Source organism: Cetorhinus maximus, chromosome 9, assembly GCF_964194155.1.
Source record: "Cetorhinus maximus chromosome 9, sCetMax3.hap1.1, whole genome shotgun sequence".
NCBI lineage: Eukaryota > Metazoa > Chordata > Chondrichthyes > Lamniformes > Cetorhinidae > Cetorhinus > Cetorhinus maximus.
The window spans coordinates 56,887,295-56,909,999 of NC_135887.1; the positions used below are offsets into that span (position 1 = coordinate 56,887,295).

The 22,705-nt window shown below is 46.4% G+C and overlaps 1 protein-coding gene across 1 annotated transcript in view; it reads left to right on the top strand.

Annotated features, from left to right (window-relative positions):
- The first annotated feature begins 1,014 nt into the window (after window positions 1–1,014).
- Window positions 1,015–22,705, top strand: part of sumf2 (sulfatase modifying factor 2) — a 62,890-nt gene continuing 41,199 nt past the window's right edge. Inside the window, 5 exon segments of the mRNA XM_078548770.1 lie at window positions 1,015–1,144; window positions 1,983–2,011; window positions 2,013–2,128; window positions 3,971–4,085; window positions 16,764–16,808. Coding sequence (XP_078404896.1) covers window positions 1,048–1,144; window positions 1,983–2,011; window positions 2,013–2,128; window positions 3,971–4,085; window positions 16,764–16,808 — 402 coding nt within the window. The 5' untranslated portion in view covers window positions 1,015–1,047.

Sequence of the window (22,705 nt, forward strand, 5' to 3'; positions counted from 1 at the left end):
AAGGTAATAATCTCCAGATTACTACCTGAGCCACGAGCTAATTGGCACAGGGTCAATAAGTTAAAGAGGTAAATGTGCGGCTCAAAGATTGGTGTGGGAGAAATGGATTTGAATTCATGGGACATTGGCACCAGCACTGGAGAAAGAGGGAGCTATTCCGTTCGGATGGGCTCCACTTGAATCATGCTGGGACCAGTGTCCTGGCAAATCGCATAACTAGCGTTGTAGATAGGGCTTTAAACTAAATAGTTGGGGGTGGTGGGGAGGGTTCAGTTGCATGGAAATATAAAAAATCAAAGTTTAAGGAGAGGGTAAGGGTGCAGGTTAGTGACGAGGCTGATTGTTACCAAAAAGTAAAAGGAAAGGGACAGAGTGTGTGAACGCCATATTGCACCAAAAAATCATATAAGAGTAGGGAAAATCGACAATAGGGCAAAATTAAAGGCTTTGTATCTGAATGCATGCAGCATCCGGAATAAAACTAATGAGTTAACAGCGCAAATAGCGATAAATAGATATGGTTTGGTAGCAATTACTGAGGCATGGTAACAGGGAGAACAGGTTTGGGAGTTGAATATCCAAGGGTACTCAGTGTTTCGGAAGGATAGGCAGGAAAGAAAAGGAGGTGGTGTAGCTTTGTTAGTAAAGGAAGAGATCAGGGCTATAGTGAGGAATAATATAGGCACTGGACAGCAAGACGTAGTCAGTCTGGGTAGAAATAAGAAATAGCAAGGGAAAGAAGTCCCTGGTGGGAGTAATCTATAGGTCCCCAAACAGTAGTTCAGCAGTAGGGCACAGTATAAGCCAGGAAATACTGGTAAGTACATAAGAAAGGCACGGCAATAATCATGAGTGATTCGCCGCCCCGCCCCGCCCCCCGCGCAGCCCCCGCGCCCCGCCCCCCGCGCAGCCCCCACGCCCCGCCCCCCACGCCCCGCCCCCCGCGCAGCCCCCGCCCCCCGCGCAGCCCCCGCGCCCCGCCCCCCGCGCCGCGCCCCGGGTTCGCTGGCGGCGCCTGCGCACTGAGGGTTGGAGGCTGCGCGTGGAATGTTGCTGGGGAGAGAAACTGGAATCTGGTTCCTGACCCTAACCGTCACCGTGAGCGTGTTGGTGAGGGAAGGGGGAGCGGATCCGGATCTGGAAGGTTAGAGAGAGGGAGGGGGGAGAGGAGGGGGGGGGGGAGGGGGGAGGAGGGGGGGGGGTGGAGAGAGGAGGGGGGAGGAGGGAGGGGGGAGGAGGGGGGGGGGTGGAGAGAGGAGGGGGGGGAGAGGAGGGGGGGGAGAGAAGGGGGGGGGGAGGGGGGGGGAGAGGAGGGGGGGGGAGAGAAGGGGGGGGGGAGGGGGAGGAGGGGGGGCGTGGAGGGGGAGGGGGGGGGTGGAGAGAGGAGGAGGGGGGAGAGGAGGGGGGGGGAGGGGGGAGGAGGGGGGGGTGGAGGGGGGAGGAGGGGGGGGGTGGAGGGGGGAGGAGGGGGGGGAGAGAGGAGGGGGGAGAGAGGAGGGGGGGGTGGAGGGGGGAGGAGGGGGGGGGTGGAGGGGGGAGGAGGGGGGGAGAGAGGAGGGGGGAGAGAGGAGGGGGGGGGAGAGGAGGGGGGAGGGGGGAGGGGGGGAGGGGGGAGGGGGGGAGGGGGGGGGGAGGGGGGGGAGGGAGAGGTGGGCGTAGGGGGATTCCCATCAGTGAGACTAAACTGATGCATAGCATTGCATTGCTGGGCTTATCTTTACTTTATCTTTACTTTATCGTTACTTTGTTGAACAAGTGTATTTACTTCCATGAGCCATAATGTTTTCTGTTCAGTGATAAAAACAAAAAACTACTGCGGATGCTGGAAATCACTGGAACAATGCAGCAAGCCAAGGACAGACTTGCCCACATGCAACAATACTATCACGCGCTTATATCCATTAGGCAATGTCTGTTTTATTGTCTTCCTTATCATTCTTATTGTTGCTTTCATATTTATAACTTGTGTTTCTGCCTTTTAGATCGTATAGTGGTGAAGCTGCCTGGTGGCCATGTTTCACATGGGCACTGCGGAAGCCGATGCCAGAGATGGAGAAGCTCCGATCCGAAAAGTGACTGTAAAACCATTTGCATTAAATCAGCATCCAGTCACCAACGCAGAATTTAGGTTAGACCAAAAAATGGTTGGCTTTAAAAGCTGTTGCTTTAAATAATTTCTAGATAAGTAATTATTGTTGTCTATTGTAGCAGCATTGTGTGGTTTGAGTGCTTGAACATGTTGGTGCTGCATGTGAGGATTAGTTTTTTCAGTCAAGTCAATCCCCCGATGATTGATCAAGGAAGCAAAAACAAAATACCACATTCCCGGCATCAGTTATGTGTTTTTGCACCTTCCCCCTTTGCATTGGTGTTTTTCCCTGTCTGCCGAAAGTGATAAGTTCGGGATGGAGCAGATACTGAAATGACAGATGTGTGACTGTTGTTAATGTGTTAACCCAGACAATGAGTGTCTTGGAGCGTCACAGCTGAACCTAAATCTTTCCTCATCCATCAGCCACAAGCACCTATTAGTAGCAGGGTTTGTGGGATAGTGGGTGCCCAGGCTGATCATTCAGTCCCGAATCCAGGGAATGAGGGTCAACCATGGCTCCACAATAAGAAGCAGCACAGATAGAAATTAAAATAGAGACCTTGTTGCCAACTAACTCCAACTTGAAAAAAATGAGCCACTGGGGGAAAAACGAAGCGGAATGTTGCTGTATGTTAGTGTCACGTTTACTGAGGAACAGCACAGCAGAATACCAGTGTGTGTTAGTGTCAGATTTACTGAGGAACAGCACAGCAGAATACCAGTGTGTGTTAGTGTCAGATTTACTGAGGAACAACACAGCAGAATACCAGTGTGTGTTAGTGTCACATTTACTGAGGAACAGCACAGCAGAATACCAGTGTGTGTTAGTGTCAGATTTACTGAGGAACAACACAGCAGAATACCAGTGTGTGTTAGTGTCACATTTACTGAGGAACAGCACAGCAGAATACCAGTGTGTGTTAGTGGTGATGTTGGGAATGGTATTAAACAGGAAATTATAGAGATGCATGCAATAAAGGAACATCTATAATTATGGGTGACTTTAATATTGGGCAAATCAAATTAGTAACAATACCGTAGGGGAGGAATTCCTGGAGTGTGTACGGGATGGTTTTCTGGACCAATACGTTGAGGAACCAACCAGAGAACAGGCCATCCTAGACTGGGTATTGTGTAATGAGAAAGGAATAATTGGCAATCTAGTTGTGCGAGGCCTCTTGGGGATGAGCGACCATAATATGATAGAATTCTTCATCAAGGTGGAGAGTGACGTAGTTGATTCTGAGACCAGGGTCCTGAACCTTAATAAAGGAAACTACGATGGTATGAGACGCGAGTTGGTTATGATGGATTGGGAAACGTTACTTCAATGGATGACGGTGGACAAACAATGTTTCTAGGTCACATTTACTGAGGAACAGCACAGCAGAATACCAGTGTGTGCTAATGATACATTTACTGAGGAATACACAACAGCATACCAGTGTGTGTTAGTGTCACATTTACTGAGGGATAGCAGAACAGAATACCGGTGTGTGTTAGTGTCACATTTACTGAGGAACAGCACAGCAGAATACCAGTGTGTGTTAGTGTCACGTTTACTGAGGGATAGCAGAACAGAATACCGGTGTGTGTTAGTGTCACATTTACTGAGGAACAGCACAGCAGAATACCAGTGTGTGTTAGTGTCACGTTTACTGAGGAACAGCACAGCAGAATACCAGTGTGTGTTAGTGTCACGTTTACTGAGGAACAGCACAGCAGAATACCAGTGTGTGTTAGTGTCACGTTTACTGAGGATAGCACTGCAGAATACCAGTGCGTGGTAGTGTTGTATTTTCTGGTGAATAGCACAGCATGATACCAGTGTGTGTTAGGGTCACATTATTTCATTTGACTTTTTCCAATATGTTTCAGAGAATTTATCAGATCGAAGAAGTACAAAACGGAAGCAGAGTCATTTGGTTGGAGTTTTGTATTTGAAGACTTTGTATCAGAAGAATTGAAAAGCAAAGTGACACGAAGAATTGAGGTACAATTACTTCTGTTTTCTGAAACTGGCCTTTAATATTGCACTTAAAAAGGAGAATGTTGTAAAGAGGTATCTCATTGTTTAAGGGAGTTGGATTAAGTGTGGGGGTGGGGTGGGGTGGGGTGGGGTAGGAATCTGCACAGAATCTGCCAGCTAAAGGAGTGATGACAGGTGATATTTCCTCAGTCGGACCCCGGTCTTTATTGATCAATATAAAGAATCTGGATGCACAAAACATTGAAAGCTAGTAATATTCATTGACAGTAGCAAGCTTGGATTGGGCAGTAGAGCCTGATGAAGCAGCCAAGGAGTTAAAGAAAGACCTTGATGATAAATGCATGTTGACTGAATTGTGGCAGATGAAATTCAATGTAGAAATTTGTAAAATATTGAAGGAAAAGCTGGGAACATACTACATGAATGGTATAAAGTTTAACAAGGGAAGAACCAGGAAGACATCTGGCCTTGATAATAGTCTCAACACTTAGCGTATCCAACTATTGCAGAGCTCGCATTCAGCAAAGGAAACCAAGTTCTCAACCACTGTTCCAATGCAGTGGAATGCAAACCTGAGACGTTTGTGCTGAAGCTGTACCGCAATGATTACTTCTGGCTATTGAACAGATATGTTATGAACAGATAGAATAGGCTGTACCTGATGCCTATTTCACGTTGAATCATGATTGAGCCCACTGGCTGCATTTGAAGAGAGGTAAATTCAAAGCTAATCTGTGGAGGCAGTGCTTCAGTGAGTGAGACATCGGTCTCTGGAACAGGTTCCTGAGAGAAATAGTGGAAGCAGGGGATGTTGATTTATTCAAATGCAAATTTGATAGATTTCTTTGAGAATGCAACATTTTGGGATACAGTTTATGAATATTTTTGGCCATGATGTGGTGAGTGAAGCTATGATTCTCAAAGTTCTCCGTCACTGGGAATTTTTCTTATCTTAGGGTTGGCCTGTTGTCGTCGCATTGTTGGAGATTGATTAGGCAGGAACTGCATTATCATTGTTTAATGCGACTACCAGGATGGTAGAATGTGACTTAGATGGACCTTGGTCTTTTCTCATCTAACAATGTCAGCTGTAATCATAGAATCATTGAATGGCTGCCTCCTGTGCTGCAACCACAGGTGGCCTGTCATCCATCTTGCTGCAAGAACAATTCAGCTACTCTCACACCAAGCCCTTTTCCCATAACCCTGCAAATTTTTATCTAGAAGTGTTTATCCAATTCCCTTCTGAAAGCCACAATTCTACCTGCCTTCACCACACTCTCAGATCCTAACCATTCGCTGCATAAAAAGTGTTTTCACGTTATCACCTTTGGTTTTTGACTCCTCTGCCAATGGGAACAGTTTCTCTTTATCTACTTTGTTTAGACCCTTCATGATTTTGAATACTTCTATCAAATCTGTCAAGCTTCTCTTCTCTCAGGAGAACAACTCCAGCTTCTCCGATCTATCCTCGTAATTGAAGTTCCTCATCCCTGGAACCATTCTCATAATCCTTTTCTACACCCTCTGTAATACCTTCAATGTCTTTCTAAAGTACAGTTCCTAGAATTGGACATAATACTTCAGTTGAGGCCAAACCAATGTTCTATAAAGGTTCATCATAACTTCCTTGCTTTTGTACTTTATACCTCGATTTATAAAGCCTAGGATCCCAAATGCCCTTTTAATCACTTGCTCAACTTGCCCTGTCACCTTCAACAATCTGTGCACATGTGCCCCCAAAGTGTCTCTTTTCCTGCATCTGATTTCAAATCCTACCCTTCAGTTTATATTTACTTTTCTCATTCTTCCTACCAAAAGGCAGCATTTCTCTATTAAATTTTATATGCCACATGTCCACTCATCCCACCTGCCTATTTTTAGCCTCTTGAAGTCTACCACTATCCTCTTCACAGTTGATAATACTTCAAAGTTTTGTGTCAACTGCAAATTTTGAAATTGTGCCTTGTCTAAGTCATTAATACAGATCAAGAAAAGCAGTGGCCCAAGTACCAACCCCTGGGGAACCCATTATACCTTCCTCCAGTTTGAAAACCAATTGTTCACCACTGCTCTTGTTTCCTGTCACTCAGCCACCTGTGTATCCATGCTGCCACTGTTCCTTTTATTCCATGGGCCTCAACCTTCCTGACAAGCCTGCTTTGTGGCACTTTACCAAACACCTTTTGGAAGTCCATGTACACCTCTTACCTTCAATATTGTTTGTTAAACATTATTTGTCTTTAACAAATCCATGCTGACTGTTCTTAATTAATACAACCTTGTCTAAGTGAATGTTAATTTAGTCCTGGATCATCATTTCTATAATCTTTCCCACCAGCTCGGTTAAACTGACTGGCCCGTAGCTGCTGGACTTTTCCTGAAAACCATATTCGAACATTTGCATTCCTCCGGTCCTCTGGCACAACCCGTTATATCTAAGCAGGATTGGAAGTTTATGACCAGCACCTATGTAATATCCACCCTTACATCCAAGGATGCTAAGGGAAGAATTCCATCCAGTCCTGGTGAATTATCAACTTTTAAGTACAGCCAGCCTTCCTAATACCTATAAGTTCACGATGACTTTGGCATCATTTTCTTCCTTGATAAAGACAGATGCAAAGTACACATTTAGTGTCTCAGCAATGCTCTCTGCCTCTAAAGATCTCCTTTTTTGGTCCCAAGTCCTCCTCTTACTACCTTTTACTATTTATATGCCTGTAGAAAACTTTTGAATTCCTCTTTATGTTACTTACCAGTCTCTTCTCATACACTCTTTTCTTTTCTTTCTGCTCTGAACTCTCCATATTCAGCCTGGTTCCTACTTGTATTATCAACCTGACATTGTCATGCATACCCTTTTTCTGCTTCATCTTACTCTCTATCTCTTTTGACATCCAGGGAGCTCTGGTTTTGGTTGCCCTACCTTTCCTGCTCATGGGGATGGATCTTAACTGTACCTGAACCATCTTCTCTTTAAAGGCAGCCCATTGTTCTGCTACAGTCTTACCTGCCAATCTTTGATTCCAGTTTACCCATGATAGGTCTGTTCTCAACCCACTTAAATTGGCTTTTTGCGAATTAAATATTTTCAAGTGTCGATTGCTCCTTGCCTTTTTGCATAGCTAATCTAAACTTAATGATAACAAGATCACTGTTCCCTAAATGTTCCCCTACTGGCACTTGATCCACCTCATTCCCAAGAATCAGGTCAAACAATGCAGTCCTCATTGGACTGGAAACATACTGATCTAGAAAACTGTCCTGCACACACTCAAGAAACTCTTGCCTATCCCAGTCTATATTCAAATAAAATCCTCTATTATCACTATTCTATAGTTTTTGCACATCTCTGTAATATCCTTGCAAATGTGTGAAGTAGTTTTCCCCCTGCTGCTTATTGATTTCAATATTGCTTGGGCTCTTTGTTGCCACACTCGGTCAAATGCTGCCTTGATGTCAAGGGCAGTCACTCTCATCTCACCTCTGGAATTCAGCTCTTTTGTTCACGTTTGGACTCCTGTAATAAGGTCAGAAGTCGAATGGCCCAGATGGAATCCAAACTGAGTGTCAGTGAGCAGGTTATTGCTGTGTAAGTGCTGTTTGATAGCACTGTTGATGACACCTTTCATCACTTTGCTGATGAATGAGAGTAGACTAATGGGGCAGTAAATGCCTGGATGGATTTGTTCTGCTTTTTGTAGGCAGACAATATTAGGGAAATCTTCCACATTGTCAGGTAGATTTCAGTGTTGTAGCTGTTTTAATAGTTAACATGAAACCCAGGATGGAAAGTTGGGCGGTCGGCATTTTAATCGGAATAAGGAAGTGGTTCTTGTGGACGAGTTCAGCTTGGAGAGGGCATGTGGGAGGAGAGGAGAGAAACTAAAGAAAGATGTTAGTTTAGGGCTATGGTTGGCGGGGTTCCTGGAGAAAATCTTGACTTCACTATATGGGTTAGGGAAACTGCAGAGGCAGCTGAATGAGTGGTCTCAGTCTTAGTGACAGTAGTCCATGAACTCCTCGCGTTCCTTGTTAAAGGTAAGACTGTAGGTGGCAGAAGAGAAGTATTTCTGGGATTGGCTGATAGTAAAGACGCTTTACTTGCTAAGATAACGCTGGAGTAGTGCTTGATATAGTCCAGCCAGATCTGTCAATGAATGGCTAAACCAGTTGTGATCCTTGGACTTAAGGCATAATAAATGAAATTCTAAATGTGGCGGGAGGAAGGAGGACCCGGAGACAGACAGCAGCACTGAAAAGAGCGGGAAATAGGGGGACCCGGAGACAGACAACAGCACCGAAAAGAGCGGGAAATAGGGGGACCTGGAGACAGACAACAGCACCGAAAAGAGCGGGAAATAGGGGGACCCGGAGACAGACAGCAGCACCGAAAAGAGCGGGAGAGAGGAGGACCCGGAGACGGACAGCAGCACCTAAAAGAGCGGGAGAGAGGAGGACCCGGAGATAGACAGCAGCATCGAAAAGAGTGGGAGAGGAGCACCTGGAGACTGACTGCAGCCTGAAGGGAAGAATTACCATAATATGATAACATTTTAGATTCAGTTTGAAAGTGATGTAGTTCTACCCAAAACTGGGATCTTAAATCTAAACAAAGGAAAGTACGAGGGTATGAGGGGAAAATTGGCTGTGGTAGATTGGGGGAAAAAAGGATGGTAGGCAGGCAATGACTAGCATTTCAAAAAAATTAATACATGGCTTCTGACAAAGTTACACTCCCTTGAGGCACAAAATCCCAGCAGGAAAGATGATCCAATCATGGCTAACGAGAAGTTAAAAATTGTTCTATCAAATCAAAGGAAGAGGTTTATAAAGTTACCAAAAAGGTAATAAGCCTGAAAAGTGGGAGCATTTTAGAATTCAGCAGAGGAGGATCGAGAATCAGATTCTAAATAAAAAGAGAAAATAAAATATGAAAGTAAACTGGCAAGAAACATAAAAATGGACTGTAAAAACCATGTTAAAAGGAAAAGATAAGCAAAGTCAAATTTGGGCCACTGCAGGCAGAGACAGGAGGATTTATAATGGAGGACAAAGGGAATTGCAGTGAAACTAAACAAATACCTTGTGTCTGTCTTTATGGAGGAAGATACAAAAAACCTGCCAGGAATACTAGAGAACTAAAGCACTAGTGAGAATGAGGAACTGAAAAAAATTAGAATTAGTAAAAAAGTAGTGCTGGAGAAATTAATGGGACTGAAATTGATAAATCCCCTGGACCTGATGACCTTCATCCCAGAGTGTTGAAAGAGGGGCTGCAGAGATAGTGGATACATTGGTGGCCATCTTCCAAGATTCTATAGATTTTGGAGTAGTTCCTGCAGGCTGGAAGGTAGCAACAGTAAGCCCACTATTTAACAAAGGAGGGAGAGAATAAAGGGGGAACTACAGACCTGTCAGTCTGACATCAATAGGGAAAATGCGAGAATCTATTATAAAGGTAACTAGACACTTCGAAAATAATGGTAGGATTGGGCAGAGTCAGCATGGATTTATGAATTGAAAACCATGTTTAACAAATCTGTTGGGGATTTTTTGAGGATGTAAATAGCAGAATAGATAAAGGAGATAAAGGGACCAGCGGATGTGGTGTATTTGGATTTTCACAAAGCTTTCAGTAAGGACCACTCAGGAGCTTAGTAAGCAAAATTAGAGTGAATCATATTCGGGGTAATACATTGGCATGGATTGAGAATTGGTTAATGGACAGAAAACAGTGGAAATAAATGGGTCATTTTCAGATTGGCAGGCTGTATGGAGTAGGGCACCGTAAGGATCAGTGCTTGGGCCCCAGCTATTTACAACCGAGATCAATGGTTTGGATGTGGGGACCAAATGCAATATTTCCAAGTTTGCTGATGACACAAAACTAGGTAGGGATGTGAGTTGTAAGGGGGATGCAAAGAGGCTTCAAGGAGATTTAGACAGGCTAAGTGAGTGGCAAGAACATGGCAGATGGAATATAATGCAGAAAAATGTGAAGTTATCCACTACAGAAACGTAGACCATTTCTTAAATGGTGAGAGGTTGGGAAGTGTTGATGTCAAAAGGGACTTGGGTGTCCTTGTTCATAATTTACTAAAAGCTAGCATGCAGATGCAGCAAGCAATTAGGAAGGCAAATTGTATTTTAGCTTTTATCGCAAGGGGATTTGAGCACAGGAGTGAAGATATCTAGCTGTAATTGTTTAGAGCCTTAGTGAGACCAGTTTTGGTCTCCTTATCTAAGGAAGGATATACTTGCTGTGGAAGGAATGCAATGAAAGTTCACCAGACTGATCCCTTGGATGGCAGTCCAATGAGGGGAGGTTGAGGAGACTAGGCCGACATTCTCTAGAATTTCGAAGAATGAGAGGTGATATATTGAAGCATACAAAATTCTAACAGGGGCTTGACAGGGTAGATGCAGAAAGGATCTTTCCCTTGGCTGGGTTGGGGGAGGGGTCTAGAACCAGGGGACACAGTCTCAGAATAAGAGGTAGACCATTTAGGACTGAGATGAGGAGGAATTTCTTCACTCTGAGTGTGATGAATCTTTGGTGGAGGCTTAGTCATTGAAATTCTAGATATTAAAGATAAAGGGATATGGGGATAGTGTGGGAAAATGGCATTGAGGTAGAAGATCAATAATGTTCTAGTTGAATGGCGGAGCAGGCTTGAGGGACTGAATACCCTACTCCTGTTCCTATTTCCTATGTTTCTAAACAGGCTGGGAGAGAGCAAGGGGACAAGAGCATCAAAGAACATAAGAACCCAAGAAAGCAAAGATGAGGAAGTGATTGTGCAGATCAGCAGCTGTGGAAGTATTGTGGTGCATGGAGAACCAAAGTCTAGACAGTTGGGAATTTGAAAGTGTGTTTGTAAGTGAATTGGGAGGGAGCTTTTTCCAGGAGAGGACGTAGATGGAAGTGGCGTTGGGAGGGTAGAGAGGGAAGTGTGAAAGTGAATGAGGAGTGATATGTTAGCCATGGCTCAGAGAAGTATCACACTCACTTCTGAGTTAGAAGCTTGTGGATTCAAGTCCCACTGCAGAGTCTTAAATACAAAAATTTCACTTGACGCTCCCAGTGCAGTACTGCAGGAAACCACTGTCAGAGGGTGGCATCTTTCAGATGAGAGCCCACCTTCATTGGTGGACATAAAGATCCCAGGGCACAATTCTGAAGAGCAATGGGAGAATTATGCCGGGGTCTTGACCAATATTTATTCCTGAATCAACGTTAGCAAAACAGATTTTCTGGCCATCATCGTGTTGCTGTTAGTGAGAGTCTGTTGTGTGCAAATTTTTAAAATTCATTCATGAGATGTGAGTGTCGTTGGCTAGGCCAGCATTTATTGCCCACCTCTAGTTGCCCTTGAGAAGGTGGTGGTGAGTTGCCTTCTTGAACTGCTGCAGTCCATGTGGTGTAGGTACAACCACAGTGCTGTTAAGAAGGGAGTTCTATGATTTTGACCCAGCGACAGTTAAGGAATGGCGATATATTTCCAAGTCAGGATGGTGAGTGACTTGGAGGGGAACTTCCAAGTGGTTATGTTCCCATGTGTCTGCTGCCCTTGTTGTTTTAGATGGTAATAGTCGTGAGTTTGGAAGGTGCTGTCTAAGGAGGTGAGTTCCTGCAGTGCATCTTGTAGATGGTATGACTGTGTGTCAGTGTTGGAGGGACTGAATGATTGTGGAAGGGGTGCCAATCAAATGGGCTGCTTTGTCCTGGATGGTGTCGAGCTTCTTGAGTGTTGTTGGAGCTGCACTCATCCAGGCAAGTGGAGAGCATTCCATCACACTCCTGATTTGTGCCTTGCACTTGCTGGATAGGCTTTGGGGAGCCAGGCGATGAGTTACTCGCTGCAGGATTCCAATTTTTTGACCTGTTCTCGTAGCCACAGTATTTATATGGCTAGTCCAGTCCAGCTTCTGTACAATGGTAACCCCCACGATGTTGATAGTGGTGGATTCAGTGGTGATAATGCCATTGAATGTCAAGGGGCAATGGGTAGATTCCCTCTTGTTGGAGATGGTCATTGCCTGGCACTTGCATGGTGTGAATGTTACTTGCCAGTTGTCAGCCCAAGCCTGGATATTGTCCAGGCCTTGCTGCGTTTGGACATGGGCTACTTCAGTATCTGAGGAGCTGTGAATGGTGCTGAACATTGTGCAATCATCAATGAACATCCCCACTTCTGACCTTGTGATGGTAGGAAGGTCATTGATGAAGCAGCTGAAGATGGTTGGGTTGAGGACACTACCCTGAGGGACTCCTGCAGTGACGCCCTGGAACTGAGATGATTGACCTCCAACAACCACAACCATCTTCCTTTGTGCTAGGTATGACTACAACCAGAGGAGAGATTTCCCCCTGATTCCCATTGACTCCAGTTTTGCTCGGGCTCTTTGATGCCACACTTGGGTCAAATGCTGCCTTGATGTCAAGGGGCAGTCGCTCTCACCTCACCTCTGGAGTTCAGCTCTTTTGTCCATGTTTGAACCAAAGCTGTAATGAGGTCAGGAGCTGAGTGGCCCTGGTGGAACCCAAACTGAGCATCAGTGATGTTAGAATCATGTCTCTCAAGGCTGAAGTTTTCTTTTACGAAATGGAAGGACATGGCATAATCTGGATGCTAACTTGGGATATTTTTAAAAAGGTCATAAGTTCACCTTGGAACTGTAAACAAGAAATCACCTGGCCTGTATGGTGCTTGAGAAGGTGCTTGTTTGTTTGTGTTGAACTGTAGAGAACTTTAATTAATGAAAAGCTGGGAGACAAAAAGGCAGTCACATGGCAGAGAGGAAAAAAACTTCAGTTGTGAGCCTGCTTGTTTGGAAGGCAGTCTTGTTGGAGTACAAGCTGAGAAAGGAAGGCTACTTTGACTGGCTCCCTCTCTCTACCTTGCCTAAAATTGTGTGTGGCTATCAACCTGTTGCCAGAGAACCCACATCTGAATGTAACCAGTCTGATTTGGACCTGCAAGCTGAGACCAGTGGTGGGAACTTCCAGGCATCCACACAAGAGAACTCCAGGCCGACAGTGTCGAGACCCTGCAGACTTCATCCTCTATTTTATAACGCTTATCTCTGCAGAGAGACCCTGTTTGTCCTGTGTGTGTGTCCATGTGTGTCTGTCTATGTCTGTGTGTGTGTGCGCGCGCTGGGGGAATTCTTTAGGAAGAGATAGATAGTTATACTTCCTGATTACAATTGTGTGTTAACCACTACTTGCAACTTGTTAAAAGAAGTTTAGTTTTAAAATAAATTAATCATTGAGTTTTTGAAAGAAGCCTGGTCAGAGTCTCTTTCATTCTGGGTACTAAAGGCATAGGTATTGGCAATTTCGGTGAGAATACTAAACATTTAAATTAATGGTACAGCCTGCTGAGTAGTGGGACTTGATAATTTGTGCACTCCTCCCGGACCATTCGTAGCAGTGAAATGATTATTGTTAAGCAAGTACTGCTTGATAGTGGCATTGATGACTTCTTCCATCACTCCACTGATGATCGTGAGTACACTGTTGGAGCAATAATTGGCTGGGTTGGATTTGTCCTGCTTTTTGTGTACAGGCCATACCTGGGCAATTTTCCTCGTTGCCGGTAGATGCCAGAGTTGTAGCTGTACTGGAACAGCTTGACTAGAGACGCAACATGTTCTGGAGCACAAGTCTTCAGTACTGTTGCCGGAATATTTTCAGGGCCCATAGCCTTTGCAGTATCTAGTGTCTTCAGCCATTTCTTGATATCACGTGAATATTCCGGCAACAGTACTGAAGACTTGTGCTCAGATTGGCTAAAGACTGGCACCTCTTATTCGTCATTTGTATAAACGACATTGATGACTATGTAGGGAGTAGGATTAGTAAGTTTGTGGATGACACAAAGTCTAGGGGTGGTTAACAGTGAGGTTGAGTGTCTTGGGCTACAGGAAGATATAGACGGGATGGTCAAATGGGCAGATAAGTGGCAGATGGAATTTAACCCTGAAAAGTGTGAGGTGATACACTTTGGAAGGAGTAATTTGACAAGGAAGTATTCAATGAACGGCATGACATTAGGAAGTTCTGAGGAACAAAGGGACCTTGGCATGTGTGTCCATAGATCTCTGAAGGCAGAGGGGCATGTTAGTGGGGTGGTGAAAAAGGCATATGGGACACTTGCCTTTATCAATCGAGGCATAGCTTACAAAAGTAGGGAGGTCATGTTGGAGTTGTATAGAACCTTAGTGAGGCCACAGCTGGAGTACTGTGTGCAGTTCTGGTCGCCGCATTATAGGAAGGATGTGATTTCACTGGAGGGGGTGCAGAGGAGATTCACCAGGATGTTGCCTGGGATGAAACATTTAAGTTATGAAGAGAGGTTGGATAGACTTGGGTTGTTTTCGTTGGAGCAGAGAAGACTGAGGGGCGACCTGATCAAGGTGTATAAGATTATGAGGGGCATGGGCAGTGTGGATAGGGAGCAGCTGTTCCCCTTAGTTGAAGGGTCAGTCACGAGGAGACATAAGTTCAAGGTGAGGGGCAGGAGGTTTGGTGGGGGGGGATGTGAGGAAGAACTTTTTTATCCAGAGGGTGGTGACGGTCTGGAATGCGCTGGCTGGGAGAGTGGTGGAGGTGGGTTGCCTCACATCCTTTAAAAAGTACCTGGATGAGCACTTGGCATGTCATAACATTCGAGGCTATGGGCCAAGTGCTGGTAAATGGGATTAAGTAGGTAGGTCAGGTGTTTCTCACGTGTCGGTGCAGACCCGATGGGCCGAAGGGCCTCTTCTGCACTGTGCTTCTGTGTTTCTTTGTAATCTGAGAATAAACATAGGACTTGGGAGCTAGAGGAGCCCATTCGGCCTTTCGAGCCTGCTCTACTATTCAGTAAGATCATGGTTGATCTGGTTGTGGACTCAGCTCCACTTTGTTTGCTCCCCATAACCCTTGACCCCCTTACCTAACAAAAATCTATCTAACTCAGCCTTGAATATATTCAGTGATCCAGCTGTCACTGATTTCTAGGGAAGAGAATTCCATACTCTAACGATCCTCTTGAATGAACAAAAATTTTCCCCATCGTTGTCTTTAAAGGGAGACCTCTTATTCTTAAACCATGTCCCTGAGTTCCAGTTTCCTCCACAAGAGGAAAATCCCAATATCCATCCTACCCAGTCCCCTCAACATCTTATACGTTTCACTAAGATCACACTCTTTCTTCTAAACTCCAATTGGTATAGGCCACCTGCTTAACCTTTCTTCATAAGATACCCCTCATCCCATGGATGTGTTGAATGAACTTTCTCTGAATTGCTTCTAAAGCAACTATATCTTTTTTTCAAATAAGGAGACCAAAACTGTACACAGTATTCCAGAACAAAATAAAAACAGAATTACCTGGAAAAACTCAGCAAGTCTGGCAGCATCGGTGGAGAAGAAATCAGTCAACGTTTCGAGCCCTCATGGCCCTTCAGCAGAACACCGATGCTGCCAGACTTGCTGAGTTTTTCCAGGTAATTCTGTTTTTATTTTGTTTTGGATTTCCAGCATCCGCAGTAGCTTTTAGCTTTTTGTTTTTATCACAGTATTCCAGATGTGGTCTCACCAATGCCCTACACAGCTGCAGTAAAGCTTCCCTACTTTTATATTCATTCCCCTTGCAGTAAACACCAACATTCCACTTGCCTTCCTAATCATTTGCTGCACCCGCATACAAACCTTTTGTGATTCATGTACCAGGATACCCAGATCCCTCTGTACCTCAAGAGTTCTGCAATCGCTCTCCATTTAACCAGCATACTGCCTTTACCTGCCAAAATGGACAAGTTCACATTTACCTACTTTATACTTCATCTGCCAAATCTTTGCCCACTCACTTAACCTGTCTATATCCCTTTGCAGACTCTCTACCTCTTGACAACTTAATCTCCTACCTATCTTAATGTCATCAGCAAATTTAGCTACCGTATATTTGGTCCCTTCATCCAAATCATTGATATAGATCATAAAGAGTTGCGGCCCCAGCACTGATTCCTGTGGCACACCACCAGTTGCAGCTTGTCAACCTGAAAAGACCCACTTATCCCTACACTCTGCTTCCTGTCAGCTAGCAAATCCTATATCCATGCTAATCTCCTATACCCCCTTACACCGTGTGCTCTTATCTTGCGTAGTAACCTTTGATGTGGAAACAACAATTGAAATGTGCTGTGCGGGCAAGTTCATTTTATGTGTTGTTCTCACTCCATCGATCACTATAGGACCACAAAAAGTAGGGTCAAGGGTGGGGTGAATAAAAGCTTGTTACAAAACTCAGCAGGTCAGGCAGCATCTGTGGAAAGAGAAACAGTGTTAAATTTCAGGTCGATGACCTTTCATTAGAGCTGTATATCTGTTTCCTCTCACTCTGCAATTGTGTATCATCTTGGCTGCTGTAGTACTGAGTCCTTATTACTGTGTGATTGGAAGTCAATGTTTGCGAGCACACACTTTCTAGTGAAAATTTTGATTGCCCTCGACAACACGTTGATAACATTTATATTATATGCAATGTTTTTGAAAGTGGGAAATATTCATGAACTTTGAAATCCAGAGTAAAGTTGACTAATGCTGCAGTGAAATGTCAAAAATTATATTTTTATGCACTGTAACATTATTTGGAAGAATGACTTGCTGACATATTGTTGTTTCAGTCTGCTCCTTGGTGGCTACCTATTGAAAGAGCATTTTGGAGACAGGTGAGTCTTATAGAATGAAAGACTAGTTTTTTTTTGCATTTTGTTTCACAGCTGTATACTTAAAGAAAAGTAAAATATATGTAATGAATATTTTGTTGTCAGGCATCTAAGAAAGAGTAACTTCTGTTCATGGCTGGGTTGTAGACCTTAATGTTACTCTGATGTTCAACGAACTGTCAATGTCAATGTACAAGACCGGCATCTCCAAACACATCAAATTCATCCTAGTACCTTCATTTAAAAGCAAAGTGTTTTGTTCCCTATTGATGAATCCATTTGGAATGAAATGCAAAGGATTTTTGAGGTCTAAAGGACAATTTCCTGATGAATATTGGAAATGAGGCATATGTTATATATTCTAATCTAGATAGCAGAGATTTTTGTTACACACCCATATATTTGAAATTGTTTACTATATTTATATGAATTCATAATGTAAACAGTTATTGCATTACCTACCGATATATTGTCTGATTGTCAAACCATTGGGTTTGATGCTTAATTAAATTTAAATTTCTGATCACTTGGCAAGTTTTTTGACCATGACCCTGAAACTCCTGGGGTAGGGGAACAAGATGTATGCTGACAGAGCAAACCCGAGAGAGTGGGGGGGGCGGTGACTGACAGAGCAAATCCAAGGGGTGGGGGGCGTGGGGACTAGCAGAACAAACCCGAGGGGGAGGGGGCGGCACAGAGAAAGCCTGAGAGGGAGGGGTGCACACTGTCAACCCGGGGACGGGTGGGGCCAACACTAGCAGAGGAAACCTGAGGGCGAGGGTGAGCACTGGCAGAGTAAACCCGAGGGCGAGGGTGAACACTGGCGGAGCAAACCCGAGGGCGAGGGTGAACACTGGCGGAGCAAACCCGAGGGCGAGGGTGAACACTGGCAGAGCAAACCCCAGGGCGAGGGTGAACACTGGCAGAGCAAACCCGAGGGCGAGGGTGAGCACTGGCAGAGCAAACCCGAGGGCGAGGGTGAACACTGGCAGAGCAAACCCGAGGGCGAGGGTGAACACTGGCAGAGCAAACCCGAGGGCGAGGGTGAACACTGGCAGAGCAAACCCGAGGGCGAGGGTGAACACTGGCAGAGCAAACCCGAGGGCGAGGGTGAACACTGGCAGCGCAAACCCGAGGGCGAGGGTGAACACTGGCAGAGCAAACCCGAGGGCGAGGGTGAACACTGGCAGAGCAAACCCGAGGGCGAGGGTGAACACTGGCAGAGCAAACCCGAGGGCGAGGGTGAACACTGGCAGAGCAAACCCGAGGGCGAGGGTGAACACTGGCAGAGCAAACCCGAGGGCGAGGGTGAACACTGGCAGAGCAAACCCGAGGGCGAGGGTGAACACTGGCAGAGCAAACCCGAGGGCGAGGGTGAACACTGGCAGCGCAAACCCGAGGGCGAGGGTGAACACTGGCACAGCAAACCCGAGGGCGAGGGTGAACACTGGCAGGTGGTCTGGAGTGTGAGGTGGAAGGCAGCCAGAGTGGAGCCCAGATGGACCGGAGCAGAGCGCGCGACAGGAGACTGTGTGAGGGAGCGAGAGCACTGACCTCTCTCTCCTCATGGGTGGGTAGCGGAGAGGGAATGTTAGGTGAGAGGGGGAGAGGGAGTGAGCTCGAGACGGGGAGAGGGGGAGAGGGACAGAGCGCGAGATTGGGAGAGGGGGAGAGGGACAGAGCGCGAGATTGGGAGAGGGGGAGAGGAACAGAGCACGAGACGGGGAGAGGGGGAGAGGGACGGGGCGCGAGACGGGGAGGGGGACGGGGCGCGAGACGGGACGGGGCGCGGGACGGGGAGGGGGACGGGGCGCGGGACGGGGAGGGGGACGGGGGGACAGGGCGCGAGACGGGGAGAGGGACGGGGGGACAGGGCGCGAGACGGGGAGAGGGACGGGGGGACAGGGCGCGAGGCGGGGAGAGGGACGGGAGGACATGGCGCGAGACGGGGAGAGGGACGGGGGGACAGGGCGCGAGGCGGGGAGAGGGACGGGGGGACAGGGCGCGAGGCGGGGAGAGGGACGGGGGGACAGGGCGCGAGGCGGGGAGAGGGACGGGGGGACAGGGCGCGAGGCGGGGAGAGGGTCGGGGGGACAGGGCGCGAGGCGGGGAGAGGGACGGGGGGACAGGGCGCGAGGCGGGGAGAGGGACGGGGGGACAGGGCGCGAGGCGGGGAGAGGGACGGGGGTACAGGGCGCGAGGCGGGGTGAGGGACGGGGGGACAGGGCGCGAGGCGGGGAGAGGGACGGGGGGACAGGGCGCGAGGCGGGGAGAGGGACGGGGGGACAGGGCGCGAGGCGGGGAGAGGGACGGGGGGGACGGCGCGAGGCGGGAAGGGGGACGGGGACAGGGCGCGAGACGGGGAGGGGGACGGGGACAGGGCGCGAAACGGGGACGGGGACGGCGCGAGACGGGGAGGGGGGAGGGGGAGAAGAGCGAGTGTGTGTGAAGGGGGTGCGAGAGGGAGGGGGAGAAGAGCGAGTCTGTGTGGGGGGGCGAGAGGGAAGGGGAGAAGAGCGTGTGTGTGTGAAGGGGGTGCGAGAGGGAGGGGGAGAAGAGCGAGTGTGTGTGAAGGGGTGCGAGAAGGAGGGGGAGAAGAGCGAGTGTGTGTGAAGGGGTGCGAGAAGGAGGGAGAGAAGAGCAAGTGTGTGTGAGGGGGGGCGAGACTGAGGGTGAGAAGAGCAAGTGTGTGTGAAGGGGGGCGAGAGGTTGAGTGAGAGTGAGGGGTGAGAAGGCGCGTGTGTGTGAGTGGCGCGTGTGCGCATAAGTCCAGCTCATTATCAGGGTTCTCAATCACCCTCACCCTCACTCACCTACACGCACTCATCCACTCTGACAGCGGGTGAGAGTGAATGAGTGAGCACCTGGCTTGGGAGTGAGCCGGGCAAACACACACACCTTATCGCTCTCTAATATACGTCTTTATTTATAACTCATTGCCTGTTTTCTCAGCTGGTTGTTTCTTTTCACACCACAGTTTGTTTAAAAAAAATCATGTTCAATATTGTGGCAAACTTTATCTTTCTGAAATTTGCTCATTGGCCCCTTAAGTGAGAAAAAAGTTGAAATGTGGCCCCTCCCCCCATGCGAAAAGGTTGGACAAGCCTCCCTTAAACCTTGGAAACACTCAGCTTGTCTAACAGCATCTATGGAGAGAAAAACAGTGTTAACGTTTCAAGTCCATACGACCCTTCTTCAGACTTGAAACATTAACTCTGTTTTTCTCTCCACAGATGCTGATAGACCTGCTGAGTTTTTCCAGCATTTTCTGTTTTTGTTTCAGATTTCCAGCATCTGCGGTATTTGGCTTTTATCTGACTTAAACCTTGCCTTCCTGCCCTCTCCATCCTTAACCTGTAGCAGCAAGTGCAAGGCACTCATGGACTTCTTTGTCACTAAGATTGAGATCATTTGATCAGCTGCCTCTGCTGGTTTTCTCCCTTCCACTTGACCCAAGGCCAATCTTCCTCTTGTGCTTCCCTTCCGACCTAGCCCGAAGTCATAATTTCCTCTAGTTTCTCTTCCTTCCTGCCCTCTCTGAGCTTGTCTTGTCCATGAGACTCACCTCTTGTTCCCTCGACCCAATTCCCACTAAACTGATCACCCAACTTTCCGTCCTCGTCCTGATGTTGTAAACGGTTTCTCTTTTTGGATGTTGCCCCGTTCTCCTCTAAGTCGTCCATCATCTTTTCCCCAAAATCCCTTGACCCGCATTGTCTTTGAAAATTATTGTCCCATCCCCAACCTCACTTTCCTCTCCCAAATCCTTGAACACATTGTCACCTTCAAAAATCTGTTCCCACCTTTCCCAGAACTCCATGTTTGAATGCTCAATCAGGTTTCTGTCCCTGCCACTGTACCGAAACGGCTCTTATCAAAGTCAGAGGTGAGATCCTATGTGAGTGTGACAAAGGCCCATCTCAACCTGTCTACAGCCTTTCAACGGTTGACCACACCAAACGCCTCCAATGCATCTCCATTTTCATCCAGTTGGATTGGACTGCTTTCAGCTGGTTCCATCCTTACCTATATAATTGTAACACGACGATCACTTGAAATTACTTCTCTTCCTGCTCCTGCACTGTTTAACTCTGGTGTTCTGGAAGGATCTATCCTTGGCCCCCTCCTACTTCTTTTGCTCCTGCTATTTTTCATCTACATGCCACTCCTCGATGACATCATCTGAAAGCACAACTTTACATTGTATGCTTATGGCACTGAGCTCTACCTCCTCTTTCAACTCCTATACTTTTGCTAAATTATCAGACTGCTTATCTGAGACACAGTACTGGATAAGCAGAAATATTCTCAATTAAATATTGGGAAGACTGAAGCAATTGTTTTCAGTCCCTACTCCAACTCCATTCCCTAGCTTTCAACTCCATCCTTTTCCCTGGGAATAGTCTGAGATTAAATCGGCCTGTTCGCACCCTTGATGTCACATTTGACCCCAGGCTGAGCTTACAACCTCATTCGTGCCATCACTAGGATAGCCTATTTCCATCTCCATATGAACAAGGAGCAGGAGTAGGCCATTCCGCCCCTTAAGCATGCTCATGGCTCATCTGACAGTAACCTGAAATCTGCATCCTGCCTACCCCTGATAACCTATCACCCCATTGCTTACCAAGAGTCTATCCATCTCTGCCTTAAAAATATCCAAAGACTCTGCTTCTACCACCTTTTCAGGAAGAGAGTTCCAAAGACTCATGACCCTCTGAGTGAAAAAATTTCACCTCACCTTTGTTTTAAATGGGCGACCCCTTATTTTTAAACAGTGACCTCTAGTTCTAACTTCTCTCACAAGAGGAAACGCCCTCTCCAAATCCACCCTGTAAAGATCCCACAAAGATCTTATATATTTCAATCAAGTTGCCTCTTACTCTTCTAAACTCCAGTGGATACAAGCGTAGTCCGTCCAACCTCTCCTCATAAGACAACCCACCCATCCCAGGTATTAGTCTGGTAAACCTTCTCTGAACAACTTCCAATATATTTACATCCTTCCTTAAATAAGGTGACCACTACTGTACACAATACTCCAAATGTGGTCTCACTAGTGCCCTGTACAATTGAAGCATAACTTCTCTACTTTTGTAATCAATTCCCCTCGCAATAAATGATAACATCTATTAGCTTTCCTAATTACTTGCTGTACCTGCATACTAGTCTTTTGTGATTCATGCACTAGCACACCCAGATCCCTCTGCACCTCGGAGCTCTGCAATCTCACCATTTAGATAATATGCTCCTCTTTTATTCTTCCTGCCAAAATAGACAATTTCACATTTTCCCCATCTGTCAGATCTTTGCCCACTCACTAAAACTATCTATATATTTTTGTAGCCTCCTTATGTCCTCTTCACAACTTACTTTTCTACCTATCTTTGTGTCATCAGCAAATTTGGCAACCTCCCATCCATCCCTTCATCCAAGTCATTTATATAAATTGTAACAGTTGAGGTCCCAGCACTGCTTCCTGTGGCATACCACTCGTTACATCTTGCCAACCTGAAAAAGACCCATTTGTGCCTACTCTCTGCTTCCTGTTAGCCAGCCAATCTTCTATCCATGCCAATATGTTATCCCCTACACCAGGAGTTTTTATTTCCACAATAACTTTTGATGTGGCATTTTGTCAAATGCCTACTGGAAATATAAGTATAGTACATCCACCGGTTCCCCTTTATCTACAGCACATCTTTCTTCCTCAAAGAACTCCAAACAGTTGGTTAAACACGATTTCCCTTTCATAAAACCATGTTGACTCTGCCCTGATGACCTTGAGCTTATCCAAGTGCCCTGCTATAACTTCTTTAATAATAGCTTCTAACATTTTCCCTGTGACAGATGTTAAGCTAACTGGCCTGTAGTTTCCCACTTTCTGTCTCCCTCCCTTT